This window comes from Grammomys surdaster, unplaced genomic scaffold, assembly GCF_004785775.1.
Source record: "Grammomys surdaster isolate TR1022 unplaced genomic scaffold, NIH_TR_1.0 125889, whole genome shotgun sequence".
Taxonomy (NCBI): Eukaryota; Metazoa; Chordata; class Mammalia; order Rodentia; family Muridae; genus Grammomys; species Grammomys surdaster.
The window spans coordinates 642,565-656,139 of NW_021620714.1; the positions used below are offsets into that span (position 1 = coordinate 642,565).

General features: G+C 43.4%; 1 protein-coding gene across 2 annotated transcripts in view; it reads left to right on the forward strand.

The window, feature by feature from the left end:
* Casr (calcium sensing receptor) overlaps positions 1-13,575 on the forward strand; it is a 77,390-nt gene that overhangs the window by 59,628 nt on the left and 4,187 nt on the right. Inside the window, exon 5 of one of the 2 annotated variants that reach the window (XM_028752291.1) lies at positions 10,989-11,219. In XM_028752291.1, coding sequence (XP_028608124.1) covers positions 10,989-11,219 — 231 coding nt within the window. Of the gene's footprint in view, positions 1-10,988; positions 11,227-13,575 lie in introns of both variants that reach the window. The other variant, XM_028752290.1, reaches the window with a different exon arrangement.

Genomic DNA, 13,575 nt, shown 5'->3' on the forward strand with positions numbered 1-13,575 from the left:
GAAGGAAGATGGCCAGGCTAAATTTGAGTCAGGGGAGGGACTATAGTTATGATTCAAGCTCATTAGTAATGTCATAGAAAACCCAAGCCAAACTGACCTGTGCAAAGAGGGGGAAAGGAAATTTTGTGGCTAGTCTTGCTGCAGAGCTCAGAAGTGTACCCACCACAGGTGATTCCATCTCCGTCTTTCTGTTCCTTATTCCCCAGTGCCACTGTTCGCAGCCTCTACAGTAGCCTTAAGTTCAAAAAGGTTAAGAAGGAGGGGTGGGCAGGAGCTGGAAGTGACTCCTGAGTACTGAGGATGGGTGGTATGCACGCAGGCTAACATGTCTTCTAGGATTACTACAGTCTCCACCGAGCCCCAGTAGCCTCCAAACTCTCTAAGATCTTGGCCATGTCTCTCACTATCAGGAGATGTACCAGCAAGTGGTGACATCATTATGAGGGCCTATGTAGGTAGAAGTCTGCCACCTATATACAGTTTCATCTAAGACTTAGCTTGCAGCCCCGTGTCTGCCATCTCTCAACTCTTTGCTTCTAAGCCACTTGCCTGGCACCATCCTTCAAATCCCATATTAATTTTTGATGCAGAAATCTTGTTTCTCATTAGCTGTTGGCATGGCATCTTTGTCTTTCATCTCTTCAAGTCTATGTTCCATGAAAGGTATACCCAAGGAGCACCATGAACTTTTCATTTTTGTCAGAATTCAGTTTGTCCTGGAAATCTTTTCCAGGAAGACTCTCAGGTACTTCCATTCTGTTAGTTTTTCTTCCTCATTTTTGCTGGCTCCCTGCCAGGCATAAGCTTTTTTCATTGATGGAAAGTCCTACCTGCATATGGACCGTTTCTGGCTTCTTGGCTCTGGCTAAATTCTATTGCCTTTAGAATGTATGTAGATAGGGGATTCCCACTCGTGCCTACAATGCACATATATTAGCTCCAGAATCCTGTGGTGGGAATACCCTCAAAGACCACAAGATGGAAATATCACCACACAAAAGAAAGTGGAATTCTCAGAACTTGCGTGCATTTACTCTTCTTGGAGATACACGTGTTCTTCTCAGAGTGTGGCGAATACACCAGGGATCCTGCTATGTCTTCATTCCCTCCCCCCCCACACACACACACACGCACAATTTATTCATTCTTTTTCCTCCTACCACTTCACAAAGAAAATAAAGAAACATGTTGTGCTGGTGTACACTCTAAAGAAGAACCTCACATTTTCTTCTCAGTGGAATTATCATTTTCTTTTTAGCATTCTGAAAACAGAAGAATGCCTTCTCTGAGGAAAAAAAATACCTAAATACTTTTTTATTTTAATTGCTTTTTATTGACACATATTCATTGAATAAAGGCATTTTTATTCAAATGTATCATATATTTTGACCACATTCACCCTCCCTTACCTTCCCCTTTCTCCTCTCTCCTGATGCCCATTATTTCCCAGACAGTCTCACTTCTGTTTTATAGATGAGATTTATATATCTGTATAAAATCTAGGATCCACAAATAAGAAAAAAACATCAAAATGTGATATTTGTCTGGCTGATTTTTCCCAATCAGATCATCTTTGTTTATGTCCATTTTTCAGCTAATGACATAATTTCATTCTTATATATGGCGGATTAAAACTCCATTGCATCCATGCTCAGGGTCATATAGTGGTTCTTCTTTCAGCTTTCTGGGGAAATTTCATACTGGCAGTCATAGTGGCTAGTCTAATTTACATTCTCACCAGTACCCTTCAAAGGTTCCCTTTTCCCCACAGTCTCATTAGCTATAGCTCAGTGGGAGAGAACTTACCTAGCAGTCATGAGGTTTGTGGCTTCAAATTTCAGTGCCATTTTTAAAAAATAGATGTTTTTGTGTGTGCCAGGAATAATTAAAGACTCTATCATTGCTCTTACATGTGAAATGATTTTCACCTCTTTCTTCTCCATTGCATGTCTTAAAGGTGGAGTACTATGCAGAATATAAAGTGTTCTAATATAAAACTGACATGCCTGCATGCCAAAAGAACTACTAAGGATGTTTAAAGAGATGAGTTTGGGCCTGGTGCGATGGCTCGATGTTTAAGAGCACTGGTTATTCTTCCAGAGAACCAGGGTTCAATTCCCAACACACACATAGCTCACAACTGTCCCTAATTCCAGTTCCAGGGAATTCAATGCCCTCTTCTTGCCTCTGCACATGGTACACAGATATGCATTCAGACAAAACATCCATACACATAAATTTAATTCGCTGATTATTTAAAAAGAGAAATGGGACTTAGGTATAGAGATGACCCTACAATTTATGAGTACTGGCTGCTCAGAGGACTCAGATTCTACCCTAGCACCCACATGGCCACTAAGAGGAGATACTTAAGTGGCTTGATATTTTACTTTAACTCCAATGTCTTCTGGCTTCTGCTGACACCAAACATGCACATGGTATATACACATCCATGAAGGCTAAATACCCATAATTGTAGAATAAAGTAATAATTTCTAAAAATATTTAAAGAAATAATACTTAGTAAACAAATAATGGGTTGGTACTGGACAAGACACAACTTTTGACTAAAATACATTTCTCACTCACATGACTGAGGAGGAAAGACCACAATACCACCAGGTTAGAATTTAAAGGAAGGAAGGAAATGGGAAATGTCATGCAAGGTAATCCTGATGAACAGGTAGGGTTTGTGGGTATGGAGAAGGTTCTGTATGGGGAAATGCTGGCGCAAAGGTAAATGCAGACTAGATGAATCAGTCACAGCAACATTAGCTTCATAAAGGAATCGAGATGTGGAGGAGGAAAAATACAATCTTCTGGTTCCATTGGCACTATGTTCTATCTCTAATGACAGATCAGTGGGGGGTCCTGGCTGTGAGGATATGGAAGTTGGCTGGTGTCTTAGGTATGATTTCTATTCCTGTGTAGAGACACCATGACCAAGGCAACTCTTACAAAGGAAAACATTTAATTAGAGCTGGCATACTGTTTCAGAGGTTCATTTCAATATCATCATGGCAAGAAGCATGGCAACATCCAGGCAGACATGGTGCTGGAGACAGGGCTTAGAGTTCTACATCTTGATGCAAAGACAGCAGAATAAGACTGTGTTCCACACTGGGTGGACCTCAACGCCCCACCCTTACAATGACATACTTCCTGGAATAAGGCCACACCTTCTCCAACAAGGCCATACCTCCTACTAGTGCTACTCTACTCGCCATGGGCTACACATTCAAACACATGGTCTATTGTGCCCATTCCTATTCAACCCACCACAGCTGAAGAGCAGCATCAGGAAGCCTTGTAGGGTGAAGGCAGTGAGAGTAACGAAGGTATGTTTGGATAAAATTCAAGAGTTTACTTATGTGAGTGTACTTACCTTATGCAAAGTATTTCACAGCAAGGAGGATTAAGATTTTTAAATCTTAAAGATAGAAAAGAATAAACCACATTTGAAGAGCAAGATGTCGTTCACTTCAAACTTCTTTTCCAACTATGGCCTCCCATAATCCTCCATCCCACTTTTTTTTATCTTATTTTTAAAGATTTGTTTTTATTTTATGTGTGTGAGTGTTTTGCCTGTATGGCTGTCTACATACTACAACCATCCCTGGTGCTCAAGGAGGCTGGAAAAGGGCATCAAACTTTCTGGAGTAAAGAATGGTTTTGAGCCACCACGTGGGTGCTGGGAATTGAACCCAGGTTCTCTCCAAGAACAATAAGTGTTCTTAACCATTGAGCCATTTCTCCAGGAACCCACCATCCCATTTTTAAACTTTCTTCTTAGCCTAAGTTCATACTAGTTAAGTTGTTGAACTAGAGACAGGCAGCCTGATGACCTGTCTACTCTGACTTCCGCACATGAGCAGCTGGTAATGTAGATTGGCTCATGTAAATCGATAAAGACTATCCTTCCAGACTGCACCATTTTCAGCTGCCAGCTAATAGTTTTCTGATGTTAGGCAGCCACCTAATACCCTATGCCCCACTTTCCTGGCCTGAGAAACAGGCACCATGAGACAAGTTTGTTATAAGTCGATAATCAGTTAATATACACAGAGAGCTCAGGGTGTATAAATGTTCAATAAACAGTGGTCTTGAGCACTTTTGTGGATGGGAAAAAACCCGAGGTGACTAAAGTTACTTACCAAAGTCAGAAAGTCAGATAGTAACTCAGTAACCCAGATAGTGACCAAGTAAGAAAGGCCATGTCCAGATGATCTGTGTCCTGTCACGGACACTGCTACCTCTGAAAGAGATGTGTAGTCAAAAGGTCCCTCTGCACACACATTTTTAGATCCTGAGAGGCTGTTGGCCCATAGATGGGTTCCTAGGGAAGACACTAGTGCAATGTTGAACTCGGACATTTGTCTTACAGCCCAGTTCACACACACTTTCTACAGGGAGACAGTATGGTGTGGGTGTGACAGTACGGTGTGGTGGGGCCGCATGTGGATGTGACGGTCCATGTTAGGGTATAACCAACATCTCTTTATCTGTATCAAATACTATTATATCTCATCATCAAAACAGCCCATCTGTTCCTACTTGTGAAATAAACAAATAAATCAAGGAAGAGACTTGGCTGCAGATGTAGAGTGAAAGAAAACAGAACTTTCATGGATGATAAGACCATGTACAGATAGACGAGGGAGAAGGTATGTGGTCTCAGAGAAGTGGCCATGTTCCCAGTCAGCCTGCTGTGGTTCTGATATTCTACATGGTAGAGAGCATTATGGACTACTATTTACTGATCATCTATTATGTATGGGTAGATGAGAAATACGGGACTGGTCTTTGGCAGTTTCTATACCCTTAGGTATGTGAAGGCAGTCAGTGATAGCGCCAGATAGGCGGGAGCTGCAGCAGGTGGTGCCCTCGGATGTTAACAGCTCTCAAACAAGCCTCGGGTGATGGGTCTCAGCCCTACAAGAGTGTTACAGCCCTTGAATCACCCTAAAACATCAGGATTCCTCTGTCTTTGACAAAGCCCAAAAACACAGCTCCCAGACCTAGGGTGTCCTTAGATCCTTGTCCCTTAGAGCTGCTGCTGCTCTTACCTCTGTCAGGGTCACAGTCGTTACCTCTCTTCTGCTGAAGCTCCCAGATCTCTGCCTCTACCACATGAAGGCCTACACTACCCTGAGATCCCCTACTTCTGTGAGGCAGCCACCCCCTGCTGTCCCAGTACCTCAGTTTGCCAGTCACTCTACCAAGAGAACAGAATAAGCCTAAACAGCTGGAGAAGCAGTGTCCGTATTGATCCTTGCAGACCCTCTGTGCACACAGAGGCTTGTGTCTACACTAGTTCTGCCATGGTCCTTTTTACACCAGTCGCAGCAATCCCCCTGTAGTCAGGCCCCCAGGAGAAGATCTCTGACTTTGGTATGGGCAAGTATAATCACAGAGAAAGTCTCAGTCACGCTGTTCAGGTAGTCAAGCCAGCACTGAGCTCCAGAAGCCAAAGCAAGCCTTCAGATCATACTGTCCCTTCCACAGAGCATCCGTGGGGTGGTCCTAATAGCTGGTGTTGGTGTAAGAGTGGCTCTGTTGACTGCTTGACTGATCGTCTTTTTGCCCAAGGCAGCCAGCTTTGTAGAGGAGATTCTCATAGCTGGAGGCAGGGAGAACGGTCCAATCCCCACTCCCTTGTTTCTTCACGGGAATATGAACAGCAGAAGGAGTGCTTATAGTCAGAACTGACAGTGACTTTAAATGATCTTAGCAGTGGAAGCCTACATAGGAAACCTCAAAACCCATCCTCACAGTGACACACTTCCTCCAACTAGGCCGTATGTACTCCACTAAGGACACACCTACTAATAGTGCCAAGCACTATTACGAAAGCCAAGAATTCAAACACATGAGTCTACAGGGGCCATAACTATCCAAACCGCCACGCTCACAGTTATGAAAATTTAGATATCATTTGTTTCTAAACCTAAAATTAAAATACATTTATATATACCACACAGTGTGAATTTGACTGAGGAAATATATCTCATCATTTATTTACTCTATAAATTTGTGCTCAGGAGACAAAAATCACATGCTTTCATCAAATTGTTCAACATTCCTGGAGAAGGATGCATAGTGATCATCAGATCAAGTTTAAGCATTCATTTCTATCTAACAGGATCAAAGGAAAAACACTGTAATTTTGATTACAATTAATAGGTCCCTTAAATAGATCGAGTAATGTGATCTTGTGGGTGATTCAGCTGTCCATTGACTAATTCCTTTGCTACTTTGTTTAGCTTTGTCATTGTTTATTCCGCAGAAAGCTATATGACTGATTCTTGATCTGTGCCCCAGGAAGAAGAGGGTCTCCTTCCTTTGACTCAGTCACGAACAGTAAAACTTTGTAAATTTGGTCTGAAACCTGCTTCTGCATTATCAGTAAAGCAAAGGATAGGGAAGCGGGGAATATTGTGTACAGCAAGGGGCTGGAGAGATGCCATAGGGGATAAGCAAACTTGATATGCAAGTTGAATCCAGATGTCCTTTTTGGGCTCTGGCACATGTACAGATATGTGCATATGCACAAGCCAGGTGAGGTGGCACTCTTCATTCCAGAGGACCTGGGTTTGATTCCCAGCACATACATAGTAGCTCTCAATATAGCTCCAGTTCCAAGGAATCAGGTGTCCTCTTCTGGCCTCCTAGAGGAACAAGGCATGCACATGGTACACAGACATGGATGCAGGCAAAATATCCATCCATACAAAATAAAAACTGTTAAGAGAATAGTGGTTTCATCTATGGCAGAATGTACCTGATTATCTCAAACTAATTTCAGGCTTGTCAGACATTATTCTTAGACTGGTGTCAGCAGGATCTGGGTTTTAAACTCCATGGTTCACTCTAAGGGTTCTGTGTATTTACAGTACACTAGAAAACTATGTGGGGGCAAACAGGACTTTAGGGCAATTTCGGGCAAATGAGAAAGCCACAACTCAGAAGGCTGCAGTCAAATGAATCCCTACTATAGAAATCCAGCATAACGAGTTCTTTAGTGAAAACTTGAAAACTTTGAGGATATGATTTTGGAGTGTATCCTTCTTCCAAGTTAGGAACATGATTGAAATCACCAGCCAGAACCAAGCAGAAGGCTAAGCAACTTGCAGAAGTCAGTTGGTAAAGGTTAAGTGTGTCAACTGAAGCCAGTGATGCTTGCTTGTTTGTTTGTGTTATCTGTCTGTGTGGAAGGTAATCACCTAGTTATGAAAAAATAGCATTCCAGCTCTTGTCCCATCTTTCCCTACTCCTGGACACTGTAGAGGGTAGTGAACAAGAAGAGAGAAGAGTAGTCATCTGTTGCTTGCTGTGTGTCTTAGTCACGGTTTCTATTCCTGAACAAACATCATGACCAAGAAGAAAGTTGGAGAGGAAAGGGTTTTATACAGCTTACACTTCCACATTGCTGTTCATCACCAAAGGAAGTCAGGACCAGAACTCACACAGGACAGGAACATGGAGGCAGGAGCTGATGCAGAGGCCATGGAGGGATGTTACTGGCTTGCTTCTCCTGGCTTGCTCAGCTTGCTTTTTTATAGGACCCAGGACCACCAGCCCAGTCATGGCTCCACCCACAATGGGTCCTCCCACCCTTGATCACTAATTGAGAAAATGCCTTACAGCTGGATCTCATGGAGGCCTTTCCTCAAGGGAGGCTCCTTTCTCTGTGACAACTTCAGCTTGTGTCAAGTTGACACACAAAACCAGCCAGTACAATGTGTTAAGAGCCACAAGAGGAAAGAAATTGATGGCTCTACTTTCCATATTTCATATAATATTATTCAGAGTTCTCAGAGAAGCAAGACAATGGGCTATGGATATACTTGTATGCATTTATAGAAGATGAGAAGTCCTCAGTCTACAGGCTAGGGACACAGGATGTTGGTAGCATGGCTCCATTGGAAGACCTCATAAGTAGAGAAGCCAATAGTGTGACTCTCAGCTGGAAGATGAAATCCTGAGAACCTGGGAATGCAGCTGTTGGTGAAATCCTGGGGTCCCGAGCACGAACTTCCGACATCCAACAAAAGGCGAGTGTATCCTCAGTCTACAGGAGAGAGGCCAGTTTACCGTCCATATTTGTTTTCTTTGATCACCCTAAGGTTACATGGTGTCCACTGACATTAGGTGTGGGTCTTTCCCACCAAGCTAACTGCTAGAACTCTCTGATACACACTAGGTTGCTCATCCAGATACCACTTGACCAGATTTTCAGGTAATCTGCAATCCAGTCAGCTCAGCACCTAATATTAACCACATGCACACATGAAGGGTTCTTCGAATAAGAGTAATACTTTTTAAAAAAATGTATTTAATAAGGAAATCATAGTTACCTCTTCACCTTGGACAATGAGCCAGTTCTACTGGAGGCAGCATGGCGCAGCAGAAAGGTGTGTTTGCATACTAGCCCTAACCTTTACCAACTGACTTCTGCAAGTTGCTTCTGTGTCCAGTTTCATTGTGCATAAAAGGAATCCACAGGGTCGTGAGGCATCAGTGAAACTATATTCATAGATATCAATGCTGACACACGGCACTAGACAGGCTTTCACACCTCCCTCTCTACTGTTCTAATCTCCTTTCATGGCAAAGCCAGAGTTGGTGTGGCAAGTGGAAAAGGCAGTAGCAACCGTAGTGTCTTCCATGATAAAGTGATTACATGCAGAGAAGACTAAGGTAAGAAGCTTCTGGAAGCTTCCTAGAGAGGTTTGAAGAATGCTCATCTGAGCCATGAAAGGTCTTCAGCTAGAAGTGGGAGGGGCTGTATATCCTCAACCAGAAGTGGGAGGAGCTTTGTAGCCTCAGCCAGAAGTCGGAGGAGCTATGGCCATATCACAGAGGTGTAAGAGTCAGAAGAAGGAAACTCTGAGAGCCACAGGCGGGAGACTGTTAAAGAGCAGGGAGCTGTGTGCTCCTGTGAGAAGGATGTGAGCACACAGAGACGCCTTTGTAAAAGAAAGTAGGAACGGCAGGTGCACTCTTAAAGGAGGGCACATATGACCCCCTCTAGTCAAGACTGATTTAGGAAGTAAGTAAAAATGAAGACAAAGATGATGGAGACAAAGACTGACGACCACTGGGGAAGGCTCAGAAGAAAATGAGAGATACAACATCTTGGTGGGATTCATTCCTCACCGGGTTTGAGGATAGTTCTGTCTGGTTGTAGAACTGGCTGGTATAGAAGAAGTAGGCCCTATGCCTCAAGGTGCTGGAACAAAAGCCAGGACATTCAGAGGGGCAGTAGGACACTAAGAGAGCGGACTATCAAAAGCAGGCCTGGTGAAGCAGCCAGGAACATGCCTAAAGGTGAGCAGGTTTCCGCCACGGACTTCTGCCTCCAAACATGTCTCTGAGTTCTTATGAGTAAATCCTGACCATTCCTGTTCTGTCCTTTCAACAGATGCAAATGTTAAAATCCAATCAATACAAGAGTATGTTAAGAAGCAGCAGCATCTCTGTGAGGTTCTCCTGGGGCTCTGGCCAGCCCAGCAAGGCTTAGCATAGTTTGTCACACACATCAGATATCTGTGAAGGACTGATATTTGTTTGGGCTTTAGCATGGTCCAGTAAGGCCAAGTCCATATGGACTTACACTAAACTTTTCCCTAGTATCTGATTAGATACTAGATTTTTAAGTACTTTTAAAATAATTAAAAGCTGGGCATGGTATGGCATGCCTGTAACCACAACACTCAGAAGACAGAGACAGTGAGACTGTGATTTCAAAGCCAGCCTGGGCTATGTGGCAAAGCCATATGAATGCCCCCACCAAAACAAAAGAAAAAAAAAACTATGAAAGTGGATGTTGCCTCTAGATGTTCTCCAATCCACAGACCAGAAGACGCAGTGCTCAATCTGAGGCACTTTAGCCAACCCAACTAGGCCTCACCACACCTCAGGCAGGAAAGTGGGACCTGCAAGGGACAGAGGTTCCTGAGGTACAGTGGAAATGAGTGTGTTCTGTTCCTGACTGGGCCTGTCTTCTCACTTGGTGCCTCGGTAGCACAGACCAGGAGCTGCAACAGAATGTGGTGCTTACTTACAAGCATGGGCTTGTGATTCAGGACAAAGTACTTCAATTTTCTGTACTTCAGTTCCCCAATTAATAAAACGGGGAGTGGAGCCAGGCATGGTGGCATATGCCTTTACTCCCTGCACTCAGAGGCAGAGGTGGAGTTGGAGCTCTTAAGTTCAAGGCCAGCACAATCTACAAAATGAGTTCCAGAGCTACACAGTGAGACCTTGTCTCAAACAAACAAACAAAATCAAAGGGGGGAAGGGCATTCATGCTACTTTGTGATTAAATAACAGAAAACACTGTGGGCTGTGCCTCAGAGGCAGTTAAACAATATTTAAAACTTCAAATGACTCATGTATAATACCTATTACTACAGTTGCTTTTATGTGCAAGGGCTCTGTTGACCCCTAAGACCTTAGATCAATTCAAGGCTATGTCATGACTGTCAACAGTGATGGCCAGGGCTCCACCCACAGTGTCTCTGTTCCTTCCTTCTACTCCACACTGAATTTTGGCAGCAAAACATCTATAGAGACTCAAAGCCATAAGGAAAGAAGATGCAAAGATCAAGAACCTTCAGTCTTCCCTCTTCTCCTTCCCCAACACCCAACTCAGGAGATACTAGGAAAGACCTGGTCCTGGTGGTCATGGTTCCAAAGGTCATGATGCACCTAAAGAGGTTTTCATTTGATATGGTCAGGGAAGATACAATCTTTTCTCCTCCCCAGCTCCAAAAAAGTGTTTCCTAAACCACTTACATTGTAGGTGGTCAATAAAGTGTAGCTTACCATAGCTACCACAGACACAATCAAGCGCTGTAACAAAAAATGAAGGAAGGCTCTTCTTCAGTTTCACGTTTCTTTCTTTGCTGGAATGAGATATTCACTGTATACAACCAACAAAGCCACAAGTAGCAGTCTCATTCATTCATCTCTGTCCTCTTCAGGTCCTGAAGCACCTACGGCACCTGAACTTCACCAACAACATGGGGGAGCAGGTGACATTCGATGAGTGCGGTGACCTGGTGGGGAACTATTCCATCATCAACTGGCGCCTCTCCCCAGAGGACGGCTCCATTGTGTTCAAGGAGGTTGGGTACTACAATGTGTATGCCAAGAAGGGAGAAAGACTCTTCATCAACGAGGAGAAGATCTTGTGGAGTGGGTTCTCCAGAGAGGTACTAACAAAACACACCATGTCAGCACTACAGACAGGGGACTGGTGGCTCGGGAGGGCCTTGGGACTCATGAAAGGCCCTTAAGATAATGTCTTTTCCTAAACTCCCCAGCTCTGGGTGTCCAGGATTCCCATGAACTATTAGAGTGTTTTAGTGATGAGAGAAAACCTGGGAGCCTGAGCTTCATGACTAACCATGCATTTGACTCCCTGGCTAGTCATAAAGTTTCCTAGGCATAAACTTGCCCCAACAAGAGCGAAATATTTAAGCAAACAAGACTCAAGTCAGTGGTTCTCAAATGGCACTGAAGTTGACATCCTACCTACCTTGTCTAGGGGATTCAAGTTTGAGATTGAAAGGATATTGAGATTTAGGTTGTCACAATGACCTGGAAGTAATAATGTCCTTCAACACTTGGGGTTCCAGGGTTGCTAAATGCATGAGACAATCTTTCATAGCATTTTCCATCCACCTCAATTTCCATTAGCCATGTAAGGATGTGAGCCCAAAATAGACCTGGGTGCTTTAAAACAAGGACATTCAAATAGCTCCAGGCTAACCCATACAAAAATCAAAAGGGCAATTCATTCTACTTTGGGAGCCCTCTAACCAAGAGGAAGATGCTTGTGACTCTGGTCAAGATGTCCTGCCCATATCTGAAAGCCTGACCAGAAGTTATTACTGAAGATGCTCATTAAGGAAAGACATAGGAGCCGGGCAGTGGTGGCGCACGCCTTTAATCCAGCACTTGGGAGGCAGAGGCAGGCAGATTTATAAGTTCAAGGCCAGCCTGGTCTACAGAGTGAGTTCCAGGACAGCCAGGGCTACACAAAGAAACCCTGTCTTGAAAAACCAAAAAATAAAAAAATTAAAAAAATTAAAAAAAGGAACGACATAGGATACACTGAACTTTCTGAGTGGCTGTATGCTAATGTAGTGCTTAAATTTTTTTTATCAAGTTGACACAGCTAGTATCATCTGGAAAAAAGAAAACTTCAATTGGAAAGAAGAAATACCCCATCAGATTCACTTGTGTTTAAGTCCATGAAGCATTTTTGATGTAATGATTGATGAGGGAATGCCCAGCCCTATATGGCTGCTGCCACCCTTGGGAAGGTAGACTTGAGTGGCATAAAAAAGCAAGCTGAGCAAGCCAGGGGGAGCAAGCCAATAAGCAACACCCCTCTATGGCCTCTGCTTCAGTTCTTGCCTCAAGTTCCTGTCCTCGGTTTCCCTGATGATGGACTTCAGCCTAAAGGAAGGAAACCATTTCCTCCCCAGGTTGTTTTGGTCCTGGCATTTCTCAGAACAAAAAAAGCATAATGAGGCTGCTAGAACAGGGCAAGATGTAGAGTCCCAGCCCCTCTGCAGAAGCAGCCTCAGGACCAGGCATCCTTACAACATCTTGGGAGTCTGGCTGAGATCCACTACATAGCTCTTTGCAGTGCCTTTCTGTTGAGCATTGTGAACCACTTTTCATAATATGACCAAAGAGTCAACTTGTTCTTATTTCCAAATTGTTACTATTTTGCTGGTTCCCAGTCTGTGGAATGGTTTCACTATGGGGAGATCTCCTATGACAGTGAATCTCATCCACAACGGGCAAGTCCTCACCTCAATTACAACATGTGTCATGACCTTCGAAGAATGAAGGTTTTGGAATTTTGCACAGGTTAAACTCTTATGCCCACTAATTACATCTTTGTCTGCTTTTCAAATGACTGGAGCCCAAACCAATTGGCTATTCTATCACCAGCACACTGCTATTGTATTATCAGCTTATCATGTGTCTTCATTAATTCATGCAATTATCTGTCGTTGGGAGGTGACTCATCTCCCCTCCTGGAAACTATTTCCTGTACAGGTCCCTGTAATCCTGATGTCCTCTAACAGGCGATGAACATGACAGGCATAACTGTTAGTAAATGTATACAGAGATTATCCTTATACATGCAGTCATCTATGTCCCTGACTACTTGACAGAGGTATAAATTAAATTTCAATTCTTGATGGACTCATGATCTGAAAGCTGGCACACAATAGGCATCCAACAAACCTTGGAGTCAAACTGGCTTCTGAAAAATTTGTAGAAGCAAGTACAAAAGTACAAGGTATGTTTAATTATGAATTATGTATTAATAATTTCTTTACAAATCTCATGAGGTTGCTACTGAGATCAAGTGAAATCAAGGACTTTGCATGTGAGTTTGAACTAAACCTCCAAGTCTGTCCACACTTGGCCTTACCACCTTTTGCTTTTCCAAGGAACAGGACCAAGAATCCTGCCCCCCACCATATCTCTCTCTCTCTCTCTCTCTCTCTCTCTCTCTCTCTCTCTCTCTCTCTCTCTCTCTCT